At 34.5% G+C, this 26,184-nt stretch overlaps 1 protein-coding gene across 1 annotated transcript in view; it reads right to left on the reverse strand.

Annotated features, from left to right (window-relative positions):
- Positions 1-26,184, reverse strand: part of shot (dystonin-like protein short stop) — a 1,026,404-nt gene that overhangs the window by 609,823 nt on the left and 390,397 nt on the right. Inside the window, exon 8 of the mRNA XM_089596194.1 lies at positions 8,200-8,670. Coding sequence (XP_089452320.1) covers positions 8,200-8,670 — 471 coding nt within the window. The remainder of the gene's footprint in view (positions 1-8,199; positions 8,671-26,184) is intronic.

Below are 26,184 nucleotides of genomic sequence, written 5' to 3' on the forward strand. Positions count from 1 at the left end.
GGTCTTGAACTCGTCAGCATGTGTTACCAAGCCCTCCAAGCTACAAGAACCGCAGCCTAAACCACTGGGCTACCGTGGCCGGTATATATAACATAAATGTGAATCTTCAATTGCAGGGTCGATCAATTATGGAAGTATGCACTACTACAAACCTCATGAAATATGAATATTTCAAGATATATTATACTGAATGATTTCTTTTTCTAATGCGATGGTTAGTTATTTACTTAAAAATGTTGTTAATCGATAAATATTTTCAACATCATCAAATATCTTTATAGGAGATATTACAACTAGGATTTTTTTTACCAATAGGAGAAATCTTGGGTTACTACAGATTCAAGCTGTGGTTGTAGAATTAGAAAAATAAGTATAAGTTTATAAAAAGATATGAAAAAATTCAGTGGTGATAATATTTTCAGTTTTTGAATCTTATAATTTTTTTACACTAATTTTGAAATGCTCTTGTTTCTTAAATAAGAAAAAACTATAATAATGATGATTGTGATATTAAAATTAATTTCACACATATTTTAATGGATAAAAATAATTTTCATAACTACATAGCTACAGTATTGAAAAATTAAAATATAAAAAACACCTATTACGTTCTATTGGAGGAAGAAGAGTGTATGATTGGACTTGCGGTATTTTTAATTTGGAAAATTGGTCGCATCATAAAGAAGAAAACAATTTTTTGTACTTCAGTATATATTTTGAAGGTTGTCGATAAAAAGAACATTTAATAACATAAATTTCTTCAGAGCCAAAAAAGTAAAAAGCTCGTAAAATATGGACTACTTAGAATTTTGTTATGCATTTGAAGCAATTTTAAAATTAAATACAATAATAACTTAAGAGCTTTAAAATCTTAGTAATGAGTTGGTTGCGAGTCTTGTAAAATGAAGATTAATATTTTTTTTTAAGATACATCAACCAAGAAAAAAATTCTATGTTAAAAGAAGCCTGCCAAATTCACTGTGAACAACGTCACCAACACAATTCGTATGACATTGTCGTAGATCATCCTCAGCAAACAGCCAGAAAAGGGACTCAGAAACACTGCTGAAAGCAATGGACCTGCAGGAAGCTATCAACTCGATTCAAATACAAGTAGCATACCTAATATCTAGGTTTAAAGCTACATTGTACAGTAGGAGGATGCGCTTGACCTTGCGTAATCCCAATTTAGTGACCTGCAAAAAACCCCTATCCCGAAATCTTTTAGCTCAGTCACGGTAAAAATTAACAGCTGCATCCCCGCTAGGAAACCTAAATAACGGGATCTCCTTAAAATCACCTCCAAACACTGATTTACCCATCTAAATACAGTTTAGTGAACACATAATCGCTTTTTCAAGACCTCTTTAGTATCTTTGACAATTTTTCAGAGTCAGAACCCAAAGAGAAAACTGTTGCAAAGAAGAAACGACCTTCTCTAATCACTTTTCTGAAAACTGTACCATCGCCAAAAATAATCAAGGCTCTTAAGAACAATAATATTCCTCTTCACCAGGCTGTACCTTTAACGGGGTGTGGATCTCCCCAAAGACAATAGACAGCTCCCACCTGATACCACGAGAGACGCCAGAAATCACAAGTATATTACTTACCAGCTGAAACAAGATCGAGAGCTGGTAGATGTCATCCTGGGTATACACAAAAGTTATACCGAGGAAGAAGTACTGGCCGAAGTAAAGGCAAAGACCCCTTCAGCCCGACGTATGCACTTTATACATAAGGATGAGATAATCTGGCCCCTTGTCATGGCCCACTTCGATTCATCCTCCAAAGACTATCAAAATATCTTTAATCTCTGCTCTATTGGCGGTCTAAGCATGGAGGTTAAGACTAAACGAAAATGTAGTGAGATACAACAATGCCATCACTGTTGCACATACTTTCACACGGCAAACTACTGTCGTGCTCCTTTCTGCTGCACGTTTTGCAGCCAGAATCACGCCACTCTAGCTTGCTTTATAGAAGATGACCAGAAATTCTCTCCAAAACGTACTATCTGCAACAAGACACAGTGCACCATTATCAGGGTTGCACAGAAACTTTCAAAAAGACTATCACCCCTCCTAAAACTTAATCCACATCTTTGTAACGTAAGATGTGTTAATCACGCTATCCCCGACTATCCCGCAATAAAGGATAGTGGGCAGTTGGAATAAATTGATAGCGAAGTTTCGAGTGTCACCGTATTAAATAGTAGCGCTCAGCCGAAGGTATGAAAGGGAGCAGGGGAAGGCCCTCGCTCTCTTTTCCCTTTCGGGCCGCGCAAGGTGAAAATCGAACGACGGTCGATCGCCAAGGTAGACCAAATGTAAAAATAAATAAGTATACGGTACGGACTAACGGTACGAATTCAAATAGGCCCGTCGACGGTGAGACTACCCGGAGGACGAGAGGCCTGAATGAAAGTGCCCGGTTGGGGACGCTCGACTGAGGTCTGAACCGTTTGAGTACCAGTGGACGTCGGGTGTACACTCACCATCGAAACCAGCGGGGACCCAAAGAGATTAACTTATGGACGTGAAAGAGACCAAGAATCACCTACACCACTCCTGGCAGATAAGTTTTGTTTAAAATTAGTGTTGATGAAAGACAGATAAATATATGGACAAAAGGACATTACGTAAAGCGTTTAACCCTATGTGCAACTCTGCTCTCGTTATAGCGAATTTTTTGTAATGCAGTAATTATTTAATACATATATATATATTCAAATTATCCAGTTTGTTAACAATTTCTGATTTTCGCCCCATATCAAACACCGCAGAAATGAGAGATAATGCATACACGGTGAGTACGGATTGATGGCGATGTATAAATTATCCATTTTTATATAGTAAATTTTATTGATTTATACTCAATATATAAGAAATTTTACATCTTTTTGTTATACTTCGAAAATCTTTTTAAAAAGTAATATCACACTCTCTTCTGCAACTACTTTTGCTTCCCAAAAAATGTATCTACCAATACCAAAAATGCTTTACTACCCCTTTTTAATACACTTCCTAATAATGCACTTGTCACAGGGACTCTTCAGGCCACAATTCAGATTGCTGTGACCACATTCTTAGGATAAATCACCTTTGCTATGTTTCTATAACACCCATAATAAGAACATCTCATGATGTCAATTTACTGAAACTGAGCTGGAATATTAATAGTGTACAATAAAAGACTGCCAAACTATCCCTAATTGTTGACAATTAACAAATCGACGTTGAAAGTAACACAAAAATCCATCTGCAACCTTACAAATCACTGTAGATCCTTGATTACACCATTCATCAACGTCACCGACAATAAGGCTCTCATTAACAACACAGCTAACTGAAAAGCAGTCACCATAACGGAGCACACTTCTTCCTCTTCATCCATAAGAATAGTCACTCTGTATTCTCTACCCAACATAGACAATAAATTGTAGTGTTTGGCTCCACTTTTCAACTTTAGCATCTTGACAATAGTGGCTGGCAACTTGAACGCCAAAAAGTGCTCCTGGGGTTGCATATACAGAAACACTACAGGAGAATCTCTCTTAAACATACTGTATAAACTCTAAATTAACGTTTAAAACCCTCCTTAATTAACAGACTCCTCTATCAACCCAGAAAAAGATCTCGATATCCTAGGCATCTTTCTAATTAGTTAAATTACTGCCTTCAAAGATCACTGCCCTTCAAGCCACCTCCCCTGTAATCACAACCAAGTACGAGACTGACTCAATCCATAGACTAGCTCCTCCTAGAATATAACCTATAATCCTCTCCTTTCAAGAATTGCTTTATTAAAACCAAAACTTGGATGAAGCGATAGACGAACTAACAAAAGATATTGTCACCTGTACCCGCAATGCTACTACAACGACAATAGTACCAAAACACAAGATTCGACTTTTACACGAAATCTAACTTCTAATTAGGGAAAAGCAAAGCCAACCCAAAAATTGCTTGGAAGGTCGTCCAAAAGCTATGGATTAAACGACTAACCCTTTCTTCACTCAAACAGAAAATCAAACCTCTTCTTTGCATTCAAAACAATCAGAGATGTCTGCTGCCTCTCTGCAAAATCAGTGCTCACCGAATCCAAGCCTTGAACCAGGAGAAAGTTTACGCTGTAAAAAATCAATGAGTCGCACAGGAGCCTTTTGAAAGCTACAGCCCTTTGTAACCCACCAAATCATACACTTCTAGAACAACCACAATGCCTAAGGCAAAGATGGAATCAATAACGGTGTCCTCAAAAACCACCCTCGGAAACTCATACTTGCTATCTGCAACTTAGAAAATACAACCATGCGTAATCGTTATTTCCCTTAAACATGGAAGGAAACTGCTGTCATTTGCCTCTCAAGCTGGAAAACCCCTTAGTTCCCATTTGAGCTATAGACCCATTAGTCATCTCTTGTCAATTAGCAAAATATTGAAATTGTAATTCTTGCCCAACTAAACAAATACGTAGAGGAAAATCATATCCTTCCCGGTGTTAAAAATGGCTTCAAGTCAAGACACTAAGTAGCCCACCAGCTGCTAAGAGCCGCTAAATACTGTACCGAAAGCTTTACTTAAAGCGAAAAACAGCGATGGATTTTATAGACATCTAACAAAATTATGAAGGTCTCTAATGCAAACTTATTAAACTCAAGTTCTTTCACTTCTTAATTGACACGGTAAAGTCTTTTTTTTCAGGTAGATTTCTTCGAAATAAGATCAGTAAAGCTATTTCAAACGGCTATTTCATCAGAGTAAGGATCTTAACTCTCGCCTACACTCTTTAATCTGGTCCATCCCTCAGAGAGATGGCATCAATACCTACAAGTACGCAAACGACGTAGCTATCAGTAGTTCAAAATAGACTTCTCTGGACATGCTTTTCTCGTCTCAATGAATACCTTAAGTAGGGAATGATTGGTACAGTCTCTGGAGACTAATTGTTAATAAATCCAGGACCATAACCATACTATTTTTCTGGAAACTCCTTAGGGCAACCAAAATAAAGGGCGGTGTTAACACCCGGATCACGCAGATCTATTAATTTTCTGATTCTCGCTCGCTCGACGAAAATCTAATACATAGCAGTGGTTGAGCAATATACATTTAATACGGATCACTGTACATTGAAAAACCACATACTCACAGAGTTTTTATTTTTTTCCTATAATCACACACCTATTTCTAGAGGCTAAGTGCTCATGAACCTGCTTTATCAAGACTTGATTCACCCTAGGAAAGATATTAGATGACTGCCTGGCCCAAGGTTATGCTATGGTTACTTCACTAGAAGTCCTGCCCAAAAGCCGACCAGAGATGTAGCCACTCAGTTTTTTGAGGATTTCTTCGAGAACTCCCATTGTCATGCCGCTATAAGTAATCCAACCCAATAGCTCAGAGCCTCCAGAGGGGCCTACTAAGCTGCTTATGAGAAGCATCGTCTAGATACTTTCTCTCCCCCCTACAAGATGCGGAAAAACCTCATCTAAAGATCGATTACTGGGATGACAACCACTAGGTCAGGAGATGATGGCAGCAAAATATTTTAAAATATATATTTTTAAAGAAAAAAAAAAACCATCCTGGCAGTCAATTCATCTAATCCTCTGAGAATCATTGCCCAGTCACCAACTGACTTTAACGACGATTCAAACTTTGGGAAGAACAGCTGCAATACTCCTTACACAACTCTCAGTACGATACCACCACCTCTGTTTAATTTGGGTACTCACCTCGACACACCCAAAGAGAACTCTACTTCCCTATACCTCCTGCCCTTGCTGGTCAAAGCCACCCACCCTAACAAGCTGGTTTTAACAAGACTTGTGTAGTTAAACGCGGTGTTCAACCGTACAAGTAAATCGTTTCAAGCTGGGTAGCGTATAGTGTATTTAACTATGTAGGTCTTCTGTCTACCTGAACTCTCTTGTCTGAATTCTGTGTCTTCTTTTAACAAACAATTTTGTTCTTTTTGAAAAATGGGAAAAGACATTAACGTTAAAATGTTTGAAAGTTATTTATTACTAATTTAATTAAAAAAAACAACTAAATACACATATTTCAAAGTGTTTAAGGAACCACACAACAAACATTAGGAGTAACAATATTTTTTAAACCTATCTTGTACAACTCAATATAAAACAGCTCTTATAAAAAAAATTAATAAACTCCAAGGGCTTACTATTCAGTCTTTTATTCAGTTGACAACGTTTCAACTGCACTTAAGGCAGTCCTTTTCAAGTCTCTGAGTTATAATAATTATAATGAAAATAAATATTACAACAGCTACCATAAACTACAAGTGTAAACAATTAAATAGAATAAATAAACTTACAAATTTTGTAGAGCAACGTCCACTTAATATTAAATAATATCTATATCTGCTCTAATATAACTGACTGGCTTTTAAGCTGTCTGAATATAATCTGAAGTAGGACTAGGTACATGTAAGTAACAACACACATGAATATCGAAAGATTGTATACATGTATAAAACGGCGCAAATTCAAACACACGATAAAACTGTATTCGTATTTTTAATTATTTTAAACAAAGTTTGATATAATATTTAAGTACTGTACTTAAATTATTTGTGTCAGTAATTTTATTTACAGTATTTAACTTAGTGATATATACCATTTCTGATATTAAACGTCTGTAATAACAAATTTCTTGGTCGAGTACTTGTACTGAATCGAAGTCGAAAGTGTGTCCATAATCTCTCATATGTGTGTACACTACAGACGAATCTTTCTCGTTTATACAATCGCGTTCATGTTCTTTCGTTCGAGTATAAACAGTTCTACTAGTTTGTCCCACATTATGTTTATCATAATTTTTACACTTGAACCCATAAACAGAACACACTTTGTCGGTGGTGTCAACGCTATCTTTTCCTAAATTATTTAAAAAGTTAAATTTACAAACAGATCTGAAAATTACTTTTATATTGAACTTATTAAAACCTTTTCTAAAAATTTTATCGCAGTTTTTTATGTATGGTAACACTACAAAATCTTTAGGTAAGAAATTCACATTATCACATTATGGTCTCGCCCGCAGATTGGAATACATAACAGATTAAATTCATGTGATTTGCTTGGGAATAGAAGAAAGGTTTTTCCTACTACTAAGGATAAATGCAATCTAGCCAGATGTTATAGATTAATTAAAATACATAAAGAAAATAAGCCGATTAGACTAATTGTATCTGCGATTAATTCACCAACTTATTTTATTTCAAAATAAGTATCAAATTTTTGATACTCGAACGAAAGAACATGAACGCGATTGTATAAACGAGAAAGATTCGTCTGTAGTGTATACACATATGAGAGATTATGGCCACACTTTCGACTTCGATTCAGTACAAGTACTCGACCAAGAAATTTGTTATTACAGACGTTTAATATCAGAAATGGTATATATCACTAAGTTAAATACTGTAAATAAGATTACTGACACAAATAATTTAAGTACAGTACTTAAATATTATATCAAACATTGTTTAAAATAATTAAAAATACGAATAGAGTTTTATCGTGTGTTTGAATTTGCGCCGTTTTATACATGTATACAATCTTTCGATATTCATGTGTGTCGTTACTTACATGTACCTAGTCCTACTTTATATTATATTCAGACAGCTTAAAAGCCAGTTGGTTATATTAGAGCAGATATAGATATTATTTAATATAAAGTGGACGTTGCTCTACATAATTTGTAAGTTCATTTATTCTATTTAATTGTTTACACTTGTAGTTTATGGTAGCTGTTGTAATATTTATTTTCTTTATGATTATTTCAACTCAGAGACTTGAAAAGGACTGCCTTAAGTGCAGTCAAAACGTTGTCAACTGAATAAAAGACTGAACAGTAAGCCCTTGGAGTTTATTAATTCTTCGTATCATTTTCACTGTTCTTGGAGTCCTCTTATTGATATTTAGCTGTTATGAATTTCAAATTTATTTAGCATCTAATTTTGAGATATAAAAAAAAATTGAAATTTCCTTCTGTATATAAAATAATGTATTATTAAGAAAAAAAGTACAAAAATGTACCAAATCGTCACTGTCGTATCATAAGTAGACATTGCAATCTGATTTCATACGCTTTAGTAAAAAATAAAAAATAAAAAACAGTTTAGAATTAGCATGATAATTGCAATAAGAGTATAACTGTTATTACTTACGTTGACTTGTTTGTAGGAACAAATGCAAGTTACTTGCATTGGTCTAATGACTGGCTGTTTACGCTGTTTCATCGGAACAACGTTTTTAGCTAGCTCAACAAGCTTATTGATGTGATTCCCGTAATTGTTTAACTCTTCTCGTACTTCTTGCATGCCTTTTAGTAAATTTTCGCCGTCATCTAAAGTAAATTCAGATTTAGAATAAGTAGTGTTTAATTTCTCATTTTTTTCAGAAATCCATTGATCAGAATTTTGTAGTTCCCTGAAAAATTGTTGACTATGAGATGCGTTCTTCCAATGAACTTCCAAACATAGTGTTAACTGTAAAAGCCAGCCCCACTGGCTTTGCATAGCAGACATGTAAGCTTCAATTGTTTTGGATCCCGGATGTTGTTGCAAAACAAGATATTCTCCATGATCTTGCACAGCTGAGAACTGAATTTCTCGTTTTTCCAGATCACTCATGAGAGACTGTTAAAAAGACAAATATGAGTTGGAATTTTGCAATGAACAAAATTATGTATGTAAGCAAGGTAAATCAATCTATAATTAAAAAATATACAATATACAGTAACAACTAACAATTATATAAATACTGTCAAGTACACAAGAATCATATTATTTAAATTACCAATACAGAATATTTATAAATACAAGAAAACAGCCTGCAGCAATTTAATTTTTTGTTTGACTGTAGTTAGAAAGAAAAATAATCTTAATTGTAGATTTTCTCCATATTTTAGCATCTACTCTACTTGCTCTCAAGGATAGATTTTATAAAAGAAGCATCTAATAATCATCTTTACAACCTTCTGTTTGAGCAAAACTCCTTTGTTTATTCTTAGTCTATATTTAGTTTCCTATTTTAGACCTAGTCAAAATGTTGCGTGATCAGACAAGTTCGATTGCTGGTTGAAATTTTTATATAAAATATAGTAGATACAATTCTTAGAAATTAATACGACCAATAGTATACAAGCGAAAGTTGATACATCTAAATCATTGTATGAAGAGGTGCATATGCATAGATGGCGGCACTTTCAATACAAGCACTCTATAACCCTCCATACGTGCTCTTTTCAACATCCAATATACTTAAGACTCATAATACTAAGCCACATAGTTTCTTTTTTTTTTAATTTCTTAAGAAATAAATAAGAATGAGAAAAATATCTTCCCCAGGTGCGGATCGAATACACAACCTCCTGTTTACTAGACAGTTGTTCTACCACTTGAGCTACCGAGGAACTGTGTACATTCACTCGCACCGTAAGATTAGATCAGTTTCTCATTCTTAAATTTTAGAGCTGTCTTTCACTTAAGCTCGATATAGTTGTTATGTGACTCTAATGCTTGTCGGTAAATTAAAAATTAATACGACTAATAGTATACGAGCAAATGTTGATACATCTAAATTATTGTATTAAGAGGTGCATATGCACAGATGGCGGCACTTCCAATACAAGTACTCTATATGCTCCATACGTGCCCTTTTTAATATCCAATATACTTAAGACTCATAATACTAAACCACATAGTTTCTTTTTTAAGAAAATTTCTTAAGAAATAAACAAGAAAGAGAAAAATATCCTCCCTGGGTGCGGATCGGACACACAACCTCCTGTTTACTAGACAGTTGTTCTACCACTTGAGCTACCGAGGAACTGTACATTCACTCGCACCGTAAGATTAGATCAGTTTCTCATTCTTAAATTTTAGAGCTGTCTTTCACTTAAGCTCGATATAGTTGTTATGTGACTCTAATGCTTGTCGGTAAATTAAAAATTAATACGACTAATAGTATACGAGCAAATGTTGATACATCTAAATTATTGTATTAAGAGGTGCATATGCACAGATGGCGGCACTTCCAATACAAGTACTCTATATGCTCCATACGTGCCCTTTTTAATGTCCAATATACTTAAGACTCATACCTGTTTACTAGACAGTTTACTGCCGCGATCTATGCATATGTACCTCTTGATACAATGATGAAGATGTATCAACATTCGCTTGTATACTATTGGTCGTATCAATTTCTAATTTACCAACAAGCATTAGAGTCACATAACTACTTTATCGAGCTTGGGTGAAAGACAGCTCTAAGAATTAAGAATGAGAAACTTATCTCAGCTGACGGTGCGAGTGAATGTACAGCTCCTCGGTACATCAAGTGCTAGAGCAACTCTCGAGTAAACAGGAGGTTGTGTGTTCGATCCGCATCCGGGGAGGATATTTTTATCATTCTTTTTTATTTCTTAAGAAAATTTTCTTGAAAAAGAAACTATGTGGTTTAGTATTATGAGTCTCAAGTATATTGGATATTGAAAAAAAGGCCATGTATGGAGGATATAGAATTTTTTTTTTAATTTGATGGTTTTTATTGGCTTTTTAACATCAGCTACATAGCCATTTCTCTCAAGAAGGATATAGAGTGCTTGTACTGAAAGTGCCGCCATCTATGCATATGCACCTCTTGATACAATGATTAAGATGTATTAACATTTGCTTGTATACTATTGGTCGTATTAATTTCTAACTTACCGACAAGCATTAGAGTCACATAACTAGATACAATTCTTGTTATGCAAATACAATTGTAAACATTCAACTTATTCAAACACGGTAGGAAGAATTTAATTACGACTCAGCACAAATAATAAGCAACATACCGAATTCACATTGTTAAGTTAGTCCAGAGTTACGTAGCTGCCAAGTGTAGTAGTGCGTTAACTAGGTAAGTGAAATTAAATAACATCATCATCTACTTAGACATGAGAAGAAGGTAAAATTACAGGCTTTTGCAAGAGTAAGAAAAGTGTTATAAGGTACTTAAGGATCACATAACAATCAAACGTTATGTTAAAAGAAAATAACGAATAAATCTTTACTCTTTACGTAAATTTTTTACCAACATTCGTTGCTGCAGTTCCTAAAGAAGGTCAGTGGCAGCCGTTAATTACTACAAATGTCACTGTTTACAGAAAAATGAACTAGCAAACGCAGATATATTTATGTGTTTCTTTGAATACAACTGTTTATTGGCAGCTAACAACCAATTGACTATCGACAACCAATAAAACTGTCTTGAAGTTGTTATTTTAAACTCATAAACTTAATAAAACTTTTTTCTCTTCTGTAAAGCCTGTCATTAATTCTTTTTGTGGCTTTCAAGTGGTGTGTGGTAAGATTTCATTTCAATCACCTAGTTATCTCTGTACTGCTACTACGTGGCACTAAATTCAATTTCAAGGCTACGATTGACGTATAATCACAAACGAGCCTTATTACGAAACAATTCTAATATCTAATTCTTGATGATAATCTATTCAATGAAACATAGATGAAAATGTAATACTTTCAAATTTTTGTTTTCCATGGAAATACAATACATACTAAGATTTTTCATGAGATTATCACTAAATTAGCAGACTGTGTATATTTTATTTATTAGCCCTACGTATAAACTTAACGCTTGTAGCAAAATTGTGCTGATGCCATAGCATGTACAGTATGCAAATTTAGTGATAATCTCATAAAAAATCTTAGTACGTTTTGTATTATCATGTAAAACAAAACTTATTGTTTAGTCAACGAGGATTTTCTCTCCTCAATGGTAAACTTTTTCGTTACGACGCATTTTTACTTTTGGATAAATAGAAAAAAAATTCACTGATTCCGAATTTTGCTATCCACAAATTAAGTTGGTAGGGCAACATTTTTTAATTCAACAATTTCTGGAAAAAATGACTTTCACTTTTTGCAGAATATCTCCTCTCCAATGCGTTTATTGCCACATACGCCTTGTAAATTTTTTATTTTCCATATATTTACCTCCAAAATAGCAGTAATTATGAATCGCTACGTTTTCTTGTTCTATTAATAAATTGCATTCAAAGTCTGAAAAGTTCTTTTTTTTCACATGTTATATCATAAACACATAAGTATCTACTTGAAATTTTAAAAATATATTGCTATCGCTCATCCAAGTATACTAAATTTCAAAACAATTAGTTTTAAACTTTTTGATAAATTAACGATCAAAGTTTTTGAAAGAGCTTAGTTGCATAATGCACCAAAGTTTCTGGTAGCGTCTTTTTTTGATTAAATCTGGCTTAAAAATTAAAAAATACGTTAAAATTTGTTATCCCGTTAGAATTTAGGAAAAAAACTAATTTTTACTGATTTTATAACGATTTCTTTGACCACATTAGTTAACGACAGACCTAAGAAACCATATAACTTTTTCTAAAAATTGAAGATTCACTTTTGCACAATTTTAAAGCTGATATTTTTAACAAGTTTGGAAAAAAAAAATTTTTTCACTCTAGGATCTTCTGGAGCCCAGAAATTTTTTTGTTTTTTTAAAAAAAATCATGACAGCGTATTTTACGTTGTTAATTCCAAAAATTTGGTGAGGTTTAAGCTTAATAGTTATATTTTAAAAATAAATTTTTTTGTTCCTTATTGCTATTTTTAGTATAAGGAAATAAACGTCAAGTTTATCGTGGAGTAGCCAAGCGCGCTAATAGGCATACAGTAGCAGAGTTGGGGGAGAGACTAGTGCTCAGGTTTGCCTTTGTTACTAAACTGAACTTTAACGCTTTAAATTGGACGTACTTGTAAAACCTTATGTGCCTTACCTTTCGTACCACCTATGAAAATTCTACTGGAATGGATTTGGAGTAATTTCACAAGACATACACAAATATACAATAAATTTTTTTATTTGCATATAACAGATTTTTCAGATACTCACGAAACTGCCTTATTTAAATCATTATTAAAAAAATTGTATATTCGTGTCTATACATCTCGTCAAGCTACCTCAAATCCATTCCAAAAGGATTTTTATAGGTGGTATGAAAAAAATACATAAGGTTTTACGAGTACGTCCGATTTGAAGCGTGAAATTTCAGTTCAGCAGCGAAGCCAAATCCAAAACAATGGCTTATAACAGCAGTTTTTTGCGATATGCAAAAAAACGGCTGAACCGATTTGAACCTAACGCGGCTCATTTTGTTGGTATTAAAATCGCATATCTTGTTTACGAGATACTTCTAATTCTGCTATGCTAGTTGCACAAGAAAAAAATGGTAGTGAATTTTAAATTAAGTTAACTTTCACTATCATGATTAAAATTGCAAAATCATATCTTTAAATAAAATGTAAAAAAAACATATTAAATGTTTCAGTTAAATAAAGGAGATTTGTTCTAAGCATTTACCAAAAACTAAAAATACATGCCCCAAAAGTTATGTAATGCGTTTTATATAAACATGAAAATCAGGTATAGTAATGAAAGTAAAAAAAAATGTGACAGAAGTAACGTAACTCATTTATTTAAACTTGAATATTTATTATATATGATTATTAGTAGAAGACAATGAAGTATGTAAAAATTAATTATACAACTAATGGTACTCTGGTGTCATATTTCGATTTCGTTAAAAATCATGTTCTCTGAATTGATTATTATTGACTTTTTGTACATAAAACGTGTCTAATTTCTTATTATTATCATTTCTTTGCAAGATTAGAAATTGGTTGAGCAAAGTGCATGAAGATATATGAAACATATTTAAAGGTTAACATTTGATTAAATTTTGAACTTGTTTGTTAGTTATTGGTAAAACTCCTACACTGCTTCAAATTTGGATATTTTTAATTTAATATGAATTAAGTGATTGATAATCAATTATTTGTCACAAATTAAGTGATGCCATAGTTACTTTCTGTTTAAAAATTAGGAAAAAATAACCTAAAACTTTATTAACTTTTCACTTTTGTCTAAAAGCAGTTGCTTTGTGGGATTCTAGATATAATAATGAATATGCGAATTTCATCACCAATGAAGTCCGAAAGTACCTGCGAAGATGTCAAAAAGATAGTGATACTGGTGCTACTGCAAAAACGAACTGTCGTAAGATTAAAGCACGCAATAGATGGTCGTTTCATACGCAGAATTTTTTGTATACGGTGTAAAAGAAGGACATTAATACACAATATAAATAGGAGACGGAAGAAGGGATATTAATATACAATATAAATAGGTGCAAGATAAGTATGGCATATATCCTTTTGGTAATGCTTGTTTGGTCTTGCTCATGCGTACTTTATCATCAATTTTGAATGAAGACTTAATTACTGCAATATTTATATCTATTATTGAAGTTATTTGATTCTCGAATAGCATTTTTGGACACGTCTTCTTTTAGTTTCAAATCAATCGTGCGGTTCTATAAGATTTTATGAACATTTGTAACATATTTAAGTTTTTATAACTGCCTTGCAAGCTTCGTATTTTTCACATCAAATATTAATAAGTACGATTAAGTCGATCGTACATAGTCGCTTTCAAGTACATGTTAGTTGAGTAGATGTAAGTATGTTTTATATTTTTACATGAGATATTAAAAGTTTGTATTATAAAATTTTCTGCCACAATCAGTTAAAATGTTAACTGGCACTCATCCTTTTTTATCGATATGGACTGAATTGCTGCAGTTACTTCGTTCCTAGTTTTGTCGTTCACAGGTACAGCCCATGCATGCTTAGAGAACACCTATTTCATTGATCATATACCATTACCCTATTTTTTTCAAGACTGTGACGATACATTTTCACAAGGTCTGACTGCTAAACTTAATCTAAACCACACACGTTAAATTTCCGGCAAAGATAATTGCGTCTTACTGCGGTTAATATTGCAACAAGTAGAGTTCGTGGAAACTCGCCAGGGTAGTAAGAAGATAATATCAAGATCTGGAGCGAGTCTTGATACACAGCATTCTCATGAGTTCCGAAAATAATGATATTACACAGCTTTCTAACTTTTACATTGGATCAGCTTTCTTTATTTTACAGCTACTTCAGAAGTACATCTTCATCAATAAGATGAGCAGCTTCATTAATACGCAATTCGTACAAAGAAACAGCAAATGCTTGACCAGCTTGTATCAAAAGCGGAAGCATACGAGCTTAAGGTCACTACTATACTCAGCGATGCAGTATGCAACGAAAGTTTAGAATATGTGCATATGCGTTAACTATATTCGGCTTATACACAGACAGTAACGAGACAATCCTGCACAAATACATCACAACACACACATACAGACGCGCACACACGCACGCACATCTCTTACATATACATATGAGATATTATATGCAGCTCCCGGGTGGTGCGTCCAAGTTAGCGATACGCGCCAAAAGTAATTATGCTGTATGTGTACATAGGAATCATCAATCGACACAGAAAACTTTATTTTTTACCGTAGTAACTGTAAGTAACCTTAGAGTATGATACTAGTTTATACAAAGAAATAGAACTTAATAGATTCTGACCACTTGCTTTGGATTTTGTGATTTCTTCTTTATAAATCAAAAGAACTAATTTAACTATAGGTCTGGTGAGAATACCTTAGCAGTGCGTCTCTAGCAAGATTGTATAAGCTTTTACAGATCTCTACTTTACAACCTAAAAGCCAATGACTAGGAGAATAGTTATCTCGCTTAATAGATACCAGATCATTTATTTACATTAATCCTTCTTTTCCAAACCAGTTATGGCAAGACTGTAGGGAACTTAAATAGCCGGCAGTCCAACTCTTCTAGGAATCCAGCAAAGCAATTGAAATCAATTGGTAGCACCTAAGTAGTGTGAGCTCCATCTGATCAATTGAATGTTCAGGAATTAAATAGGTGGATTTCGTGTTGACAAAAAAAAAAATCAAAATTATTACAACTATCATTGCTCGAAAGTGTGCATAGATACACTAAATTAATGACGACGTAGCCACAGGGCAGCGGCACCGCAACAGCATCATCAGAACGTAGAGAAGATGGTATTGAACAGAAACGGTAGCAGCAGCAGCAGCAACGACAAGTAGCAACAATAGCACCAGCAACAGCCTTGGCTATTTTACATAAATTTGTCTTTCGCATGAGCACGTTGATGCTTCAAAACTGCTTCGTAATTCACTCATCTTTCACTTCAAATGCTAACTCCTCAGCTTTGCTAATGGTAGAACTGCATGGCAGTAACTACCACACTTATTAACAGACATATAAATCCATGGAGATACGTAATGGTGTCAAGCAAATTGGCTCTGAAGTGTGTGTGAGTGCAATAGCACAACGCAGCTATTACAATAATAAAGAGAAAACACACGAAGGTGTCTAAAAATTAGTCCTACCTTACTACTTATGCGTAGACAATAAAGGCTTGGCGTGCGTATGAATGTGCAAAGACACAATAGTTACTACAAAGGGAGAAAAACTGTATTTGCTGCATGCCCAAAAACAAATGTAAAGAAAAAAGGTTTGTTGCTCTACCAGGAGAGCAAGAGATTGAAAAAGTAAAGTTTTTCTCCTCAGATAAAAACGAAAAGATGGTAGCAACTTTCTCAGAATAAAAATAAGAAGCCAAGATGGCCGTGTCGATACCACGCTGCTGCATATGAGAGCCAAACTTCCTATATATAGCTCGAAGGCTTTATAAATTTAATATATATAGCGTATTTAAATAAATATAGCTTTTCAAATTCATTATTGTATTAGCTTTCTTTATTCAACAGCTGTTTACAAGGTTTAGAAAAAACGTTTAAAAGATTCAAACTACATGATTCAACTCTGACAAAAATGAATTTAATGGAAAAGCTAAGACCTTACAGATTTTTAGGAGAAACAATTTATATGCTAACGGCCCGCAGTTTTGTAAAACAGATATTGTAAATGTTGATAATTATCGGCCCCCAATCTCGGCTTCACCTAAGACTCACTAAATAAAACACCGTAGCATGTTGACATGTCATGTAAAATATTTTCGGTTAAACGTTTTACATCTATTTCTGACATTTCTCAGAACAAAAATTTTCTTATTCAAAACATATTTGTTCGGAATCCATACAGTTAACTTGATCAAGTAAAAAGGTGTAAAAAGTAAAAAAAGTATAATCATGCTGAAAAGTACCATTAATTCCTTATGCCATACAATGATCCTTGTCCATGAAAGGCTGTTGATTTACAGTTTTTCCCGTATAATATATGAACAGGGCTATTTTTTACAGCTGTAAAGATTTCAAACTCACAAAAAAATATAGGACTAAAACCAATGTACAGTGGGGGCTTTTGTCCCCAAGTATGAAGTGATACTTCTATAAAATTACATGCCAAACAACATAATTTTGGGTATAAAAATACCTCCTATGAAACAATATTGTGTACGAAGGTGGTGCAATTATCGTGGGAATCAGTATACCTACGTTAAATGGATGTAATTTAAATTAGTATTTAATGAGTCAACGATTATAAACAATACGTTACGGCACAATACAATAAAATGATATATAGGCTGGCCAGTCCAAGACTGTGCACTTTCATCGAATCTTCCAGTGATTTTAGAACAACATTCTACTGCCTACGCTGATTACATCTGTAACGTCACGCTTACATCTATCACGTACGATCCCACACTTATTTCTCGTCCATATTTAATACTTGAAATATAATTAGATGTAGAAAATTAAGAAAAATCATCCTGTAGTATAGTTTTCTTCTATAGGGTAGTATTACATGCCAGTAAATGTCCCTTCAGTATGTTCATCACACATAGGTATTTTTGACAGATATTACTTAAACGTCAAACGTATATTGAAATGGCATAGAAAAAACCCACAAACATTGCCGCTCGTTTGACTGTAGCATTATTTCATACGTGAAACATTTCAAAAAATAGGTATTTAACATGTAACCATATGAAAATTTACATCAAATGTCATTTGTATGATTTGTAGGAATCTCCTCATTTTTTGGGTACAAAAAATACTTTTAAAAAAATCCATCAAATTTTCAAATAGACCCACTAGTTAAATTTTAAATGAATTTAGGAAGAGGGGATCCACATAAGAAAAAAATTTCTAGCTTTACTGTACACATTAGCGTTCCTGTCATTTCTATGAACTTTCCCCCACAAACTATGTGAAGAATGTCCTTAGGTCGAAAAACCACTTCAATCACGAATGAAAAAATTTTAAAAGAGGAAAATACAATAAAAATTAATTATTGTATCTGTACAGTACAAATAATTTTATTTTATTTTCTTTAATTTTGAAAAAATATGAAAGAATTGTATATAAAATTATTTATTGTAAAAGTAACAAACTGAATACGTAGGAATGATAATTTATTAATAGATTGAAAAGGTGCTCTGCTAATATTTAGTAATTGCCTAGTTTTTTTAAAAACATTAAAAACAAAAATTATTTTATCAAGTGAATTGTTTATTTATTTAATTTATAAGTAAACCAAATAAACGTACATAAAACGAAAATTTCCATGAAAAATAAGTTACAAACTGTAAGGTAACATGAAGTAATTGCAGAGTAAAAGCAAAGTAGGTGAGGGCCATGGCCAAAAAGTAAGAGGTTGGGAGTTCCAATCTTTTTGGAAACTGTTTTTTTTTTTTTTTAATGAGAATTGGTTGAATGAAAAAAAAAAAATTCGTGAAATTCAAAATATGTGGCGTGGTGATGTAATACGGTGTAGAGAAAACCGGAAGTACGTCACGGGGGCCGAGGTAAAGGGTAAAAATCATGCAAAATCCACTTCCGTCACACTTTTTCTCAAGGTCAACATCTGAAATCGTTGATTTACCCCCGCAAATAATGCGCCATTAGGAGTGTAACTTCAAAAATTTTTTTTCTCTTATCTCGCAACTTAATCACCACAGTATCAAAGTTCTGGAGCTTCATCTCTACATTTTTCATCTCCAAAAAAACACAAATACATGTTTTACCTATTTAAAAATCGCAAAGATTCAAGAGATTACTATAAGGGTTATAGTAAAAAGCTGATCTCTCACTTAATAAATTCTTGTATTATCGATTTTGATGCTGCTTTGATCTTGATATATGTTTAGCGTCATTTTCTTGACGCCTAAAATTGTAATCATTAGATACACTTGAAGTTTTCCTTCCGATTCGACCTCTTGCGACTTTTGACATAGTTAAGACTTTTGTGAGCCCTAAAGGCTTTTTTTTACTTTATTAGGTTGTAATATATTCGTTGGCAAGGTATTTCGACGTCTGATGACCCTGAAAAGGACTAGTAAGCTTCTTAAGTAAACTCTTTCTTGACTGAAGTTTCCAGTCGACGTAATTTACTCTATACTTCAGGATGATCTTCTATGGCCTGTTATTGTAGTACCACACTGATCGGGAGCAAAACTACAACGTTTGAAGCTTTGGAGCCAGTTGTAGAGCTCTTTTTCAACGTCTCTAGGTATTACGCCGAAGACGTTTGTGTCTAAAGCACCTTTTTTGCAGACTCAGTTGTTTTGGTGATCTAAGGCGGACAGATTGGCTCAAGACGCTTGCCCATTGAAGACTGTCCCGTTGGCTCAAGTTTATTTTTCCTTCATAGCTGTTAGGTTCTCCAAGCGCAGACTTCGGAGAGAATCGGTGATTCCTGGTTTTCCAGCCTTATGACGAACAACTTCGCTCGTGACGCCTGCCAGTGAATGACTGACTTGGTATGATAGTTGTCGGCTTTACATAGTGTTTTAGTTGACGAATCGTTTTCAGAAATGGTATTAAAAGTGTATTTGTTGGCAAGGTTGTTTAAATTCAGGTTGCCTTTAAAAGAACCGATGAGATTGATGGTTGAGTTGGGAATGTAAATACTTATAATGGCCTTTTGTGGTGACATTTCCAGCTATTCCTTAGTATCATTCTTAATTATGAAGAGCTCAGGTACCTTGACTCTTACCCTCGAAGTCTCTGTGTACGGAGACCATGAGGGAGAAAGGTAGGCCGCTGACCAAAGAATATCTCGTCTTCGCGTCGTTCCCCGGATAACCAACCGCTCATCGTGAGTCGGGAAAGTGGGCCTGTAGAATACCTTTTCTGTATGTATGCCCTCGAGATGATCACTAAGAAGAAAGCCGTTGTGGCTGCCCGTACTCTTAAGAGATGTCTTTTTTGGCTTGCATTAAAAGTAGAAGATTCTCTGACGGTATCAGGCCGGATGGTTAAACGGCCACAGAGCTCTGAAGCGTTGGAGCAGGTTTTGCTCTAGGTAGACCCGTCTCCTGGCGTTCCGCCGGAGACGTTGACGTTCCGCCGGAGACGTTGACGTTCCAAACGCCTATTTTTTCGTGGCACTCGGTTATCTTGGCCGGGGTAGAAACCAATTTATTTTGCTTGCCCATAAAAAAAGAGTATCATTGGTAGCTGGGATGCCTAGCTGCGCGACTAACGCCTCTATGCTTGGCATACTACAAATGAACGGCTTCGACAATTAACAATTCGATGGGGCATCTTATAACCACTCTTCACTATCTTTGATTGTGGGTGGCTTTAATTTTACCTCGACACTACCTCGCGGAACCTAGTGAACTAAAACACAAAGCTAACTCATTTTAGCAAAACTTTGAGCTTATTTATCAATATTGTTATTAACTTTTTCAAGAAAAAAATTATGCGAAAACTATCTCAGAATTATCAAGAATCGTTATGCAAAATTTTCGCAAAATTGGTTCAGTAGTTTTCGCGGTTAGCGATTACAACGACTTTTCTTTATATATTAGTAAGATAAGAGTGAATTTTGAAATAACTTGGTGGCTTATACAACAAGTGGTAATAATGTTGTTGTATACTTTTTATGTAGACATTTTCTGTAAAAATTTTTAACTAATATAATAATGAAAAATTAAAACTACAGCAAAAATTTTACAGAAAAGTATTCAAATAATAAATTTTCAATTGTTAAATAATAAAGTCACAAAAAATTTTTTTTTAAATAAAAACTCAATAATATGACAAAGAGATAAAAGTGCAAAACGCTATATTATACAATACGGAATATGTAGTCAATGTGAAATGCGTTAAATTCTGCTATCGCGAACTAGCCTGGGATTAAGGCAATATCCAGAAAAATTTTAAAAGAAAACCTTAGTCATACGGGCAGGATTTTTGTAAATGAGAAAATAAAACAAAAATGGTTAAAAAAATTCAGATTTAGAGTCTTTGTATATTAAACTATCCATAGTTTGAGCCTCCAACATGAGTTACTTCTTGTCCTCATCACTATGGGGATTAAAAATCTATGGGTGAAATTTATAATGACAAACAAATTAAAAAATTCTGCTTAAAAACGCATAAAAAATGTGTCATTGATGATGATAATGATGATTATGACGACGACGACAATAATGATGATAAGGTAGAAAAATTGTTAATAGTTAAATAATAAAACATATTGATTGATATCATCTAGAATTGTGTACTTTTGTAAAGACGAAATATTTTGTAGTAGTTTGAGTTAAATGAAATTGTCTGTGTAAAAATGTAAGTTTCAAAATTAATTTTTCCCGTCAATCCCCTCTTTTTGATCTTTAATTTACTTTTGAAATATTTATAAAATACGTGTACAGCGCAAAGTGTTGACATGTGTATTTTTGCTTAACATGGTAAATGATAAATAAAAAACAAGATGAAGAAATATTTTTATTTCCAAAATTTTTCTAAATACATGCTTTCGAAGAAATAAAGTTATACTTAACTATTCGACTTCTCAAGTACAGTTAGAGCTGTTGAAGTATAGTTGTAGCTGATCGTGAGCTTGGGTATGCTAGCTGCAGCTCAGGCACTCGGAGAAAATTGAAATTGCATCTCCTACTCACTTACAGACAGGAGGCTGCTTATCAGCAGAGAGGAGATTATCTCGTAGGGAGGGGGACTGTCTGAAATCGCTATGTTTTCAAATCTCTGAAGCTTATCTACTTTAGTTAATCAACAAAAATTTTGTGATGATACAAGAAAAAAATATTCAATAGAATTAAAATCGGAGTATAAAAGTAGCATAAAAATGATTAGCCAAGTCACAACATGAAGAGCGTATTGATATGTAGATCAGTTATTAAAATTATACTTCTATAAGCACGATACGCGGAAGAGTGAATCAACAATATCAGATTGATGACCTTAAGAAAATATGCGATGAATGAGGATTTTGCATGTTACTCTCCAATGAATGGTTCCGATAGTAAGACTCGATTACTTTTTGTTATGGTATGGTTCCTTACTTATTTTTTAAGTAAATATTCATTTACTGTTTATTAACCAATTTGGTTCGAGTGTACATAACATTAACACAAAAATCAATTACTGGGCGAGTAAGCCTCCGCAATATATGAAATTTACCTGTTTATCCGTATTAACTAATACGAGATAATGTAGTAGACGAGAAAGTCAACAGCATAAACGAAGCATTTAATTAACTTATTTAATAAAAATAATTTTTTTTTATGACAGCCAGCATCAGTGGTGAGAGCCTAACTATTTGTCTTTATTGTTTGATAACGAAAAGTTAACTACCAAGTTAGCAAGCCTGAATTGTGTATAGAACCCTACTGATTATCGGTAATAATTAATATAAATAATTTATTAGGCAAGAAAGTATTAGCAATATGAGCTTAACATTTTATTTACTTTTTAATATAATTCATTTGTCATCAGGTGAGCTTTGGTGGTTTGGAAAACAACCATTTGTCAATAGTGTTGGTTGAAAAAATTAATTACTGGAAAAGCTGGAAGTTTCACCACTGGCCCTTTTCAGGGCCGTTATAAGTATTTACGTTCCCTACTTAACCATCAATCTCATCAGTTCTTTTGAGGGCCAACTAAGTTTAAACTACCTTGCGGACAAATATATTTTTACTACTATTTCCGCAAGCGATTCATCGACTAAAAGACTATGTTAACTGAAGACGGCCACTATTAAACCAAGTCAGTCGTTTACTGGCCAGTCGTCAACAACAACTGATTCTGCAAAAAAAGGTGCTTTAGACACCAAAGTCTTCGACGTTATACCAGGAGACGTTGGGGAAAAGCTCTACAACTAGCTCCAAGACTATGGACTTTGTAATTTTTCTCTTGATCAGTCTGGGGCTCCGACAGCAGGCCAGAGAAGATCACCCTGAGGGGGTGATCATCCAGGCAGTCACAATTGCTGTAAACTTTAGTCAAGGAATAGTTTACTTAAGAAGCTCGTCAGTCTTTTTAAGGGCCATCGGACGTCAAACTACCTTGCCAACAAATATTTAAGGACTTAAAAAAGTTGACAGAAAAGAGCCTTTAGGGGTCACAAAAGTCTGAAGCATGCCAAAAGTCTTAAGAAGGTGAATTGGAGAAAAACTTCAAATTTATCTAATGAATTCAATTTCAGGCGTCAAGAAACTGACGCAGAAAATTTATCGATATTGTAGCAGCAGCGTCTAAATTGACAAATGAAGAATCCATTACGTGAGAGATCAGTTTTTTATTGTAACCTCACAGTAACCTCTTAAATAATTCAGATTTTTAAATAAGCAGAAAATTTGATTCTATTTTTGTGGCGATAAAAAAATGTAGAGATTTAGATCTAGGACTTTGTTGCTCTGGTAATTTGTGAGATGAGGAAAAAAAAATTTTTTTTAATATACATTTTTTGGGAGTTTTCAATCTCAACAGCTTCGAAAAATAGCCCTTTTCGTAAATTATACGGGAGAAACTGCAAATCAACGGCCCCTTATGGCCAACGATTATTTTATGGTATGAGAAACGCATGGTACTGTTCAGCATAATTATATATTTTTTTAATTTTTAAAGCTTATTATTTAACCAAATAAACTGTATGGATTCCAAACAAATATGTTTTCAATTAGGAGATTTTTGGGCTCACGTGTGGACCGCCTTAGCGTACGGACGTCACGTCTACAGTGTCCGTGCTAAGGGCCAGGGTTTTTGTGGTTGCTGAAACTAAAAGATAACTTACTGAGTTGGAGACTATAAAAGGGAGACCGGCGAAGTGTAATTTGTAGAAAGGAGGCGAGAAGGGTTCAAGGATCTGCAAAAAGTGTCGCTCAAAGTAATATAGGTACTTGGAGGTTAGAAAGGTGCACGCGGCGCTGGTGTAAGTCTACACATTGTACTGTGAAAAATGAGCGGCAAACAGGGGGAGAGTGCTCTTGAGACCCGCAATACGAGAAACAGAGGGCTAACAGAAGTGAAGAACTCTGAAAAAAAGGAGGCAAAGGTAACGATAAGACAGTCTGGTACAGAGAAAATGGCGGGGAAAAGCGTGTTAAAGCAGTCTACTCTCGATAACCAAGTCACAACGGATAGAAGAGTAAAGAACGTGGATTTCGAGTTTGATTGGAGAGAGGAGGCATGTTTGTGCCGCGCCGTGAGATTGGAGAGCAAGAAAGTAAGAGATGCATGCAGAGAGGAGCTGGACAAAGTACGACAAGAGAGGATAAAGATAGAGAGAGCAATAATTGATATAAAAGAGCTGGAGATACAGGTAAACAAGCGGCTGGAGGACTGTGAGAAGAGGATAGAACATTGGGAGAACATCGAAGTGGCAAACAGCGAAGATGGCACGTCGAACGGTTCGAGCATGAAAGGTGGTTCAACGTGGAGCATAACAACGGGTATAAGTGGAGTCAGCTTGTCTGATAGAGAGGTATTTAAAATGAAAAAACTTGTATACGAAAGGGAACGGGCAGATAGAAGAAATAATATTATTGTTAAAGGGGCAGCGGGGTTGGGGCATGATGTGAAAAGCGGGGTAGAAAATTTTTTGTCAAAAGTAACGAATGGACGTGTACAAAAAGTTGTGAGTGTACGTATGAGTGGTTCAGTTATTGTTGTTAAGCTTGACAGTGTGGAAGAGAAAATGATTGTTATGAAAAATAAGTCCAGCTTAAAGGGAACTAGTATATACATAGAAAATGATATGTCATACGACGACAGAAAGAAACAGGAAATGATTGTAAAATGGGCAAAAGATAAAAAAGAAAAAGGCTGGGAAGTAAAAGTGGGGCAGGGTAGGGTACTTGTTGGGGGGGTATGGAACAGGTGGGAGGATGTTATAAAGTCAGAAGCCACAAATGCTGAAAATATCAATAATATTGGTGTTACACAGGGGGAAGTAGGTGATAAAGCGAAAGCGCACAGCAGACCAGGAGAGAAAAATCATTCTGTAAACGCGGCGAACATTGAGATAGTTGGAAGTAGCGGATTGGAGGTTAGCAATAGAGAGGCACGGGATCTCAATAAGAATAATAAAGCTTTCTAGCGACAAAACGATTTTAAATCTAAATAAAAATAAAAATAAGAATTTTTTAGAGTAGGGCAGAGGCGGGGAAGCGGATGTAAGATTAGTGTAGGGGATAGAGGCTGTGTTGATTTAAATTCGGTATTGTTCTGGAATATTGCCGGTTTTCATAATAAAGATAAAGACTTCTGGAACTTTATAGAGGGGGCCGATTTTGTGTGTCTGTCCGAAACTTGGTTGGAAAAGAAGGACTGGGAAATTGCAAAACATAGGCTCTCTGCAGAGTTTACATGGGAAGCAGTTCATGCTATCAGAGAAAAGAAAAAAGGGAGGGCTAAAGGGGGTTTCTTAATTGGAGTTAGGAATAGGTGTTTAAGTGCAGAAAGCAAAATTGTGGAGATTGTAAAAGAGGGGCTGGTGAAGTCTACAATAATAAATGGGAGGAAAAATATTAATATTCTTTCAGTTTACAATACGGGTAATTTGGCTGAGCTTATTGAGGCACTAGGAAGCACGGATTTTTTAGATGAAAATTTAATAATTGGAAGGGATTTTAATATTAGAATAGGCGACTTAGATGCGGGGGCAGGGGGGGAGGATGATGGTGACGACATAGGTAGAGAAAGCAAAGATAAAGTAATTAGCAGAGAAGGGCATAAGTTAATAGATTTAATAAACAACAAGGGATGGTATCTGTTAAATGGGAAATGGAAGGGTGACGAAGAGGGAGAATACACTTATATAGGAGCAAGGGGCAACTCCGTCATTGACTACGTGTTGGTAGGGTGTTTCTGGACTGATGAAATAGAAAAGTTTTGGATAGAGAGTAGAATAGATTCTGATCACTTGCCACTCAGGTTAAATTTGGTGGGTAATGTTATA

Source organism: Copidosoma floridanum, unplaced genomic scaffold (genome assembly GCF_036245765.1).
Source record: "Copidosoma floridanum isolate Cflo_tuat_1 unplaced genomic scaffold, Cflo_Japanese_pri ptg000030l, whole genome shotgun sequence".
NCBI classification, from domain to species: domain Eukaryota; kingdom Metazoa; phylum Arthropoda; class Insecta; order Hymenoptera; family Encyrtidae; genus Copidosoma; species Copidosoma floridanum.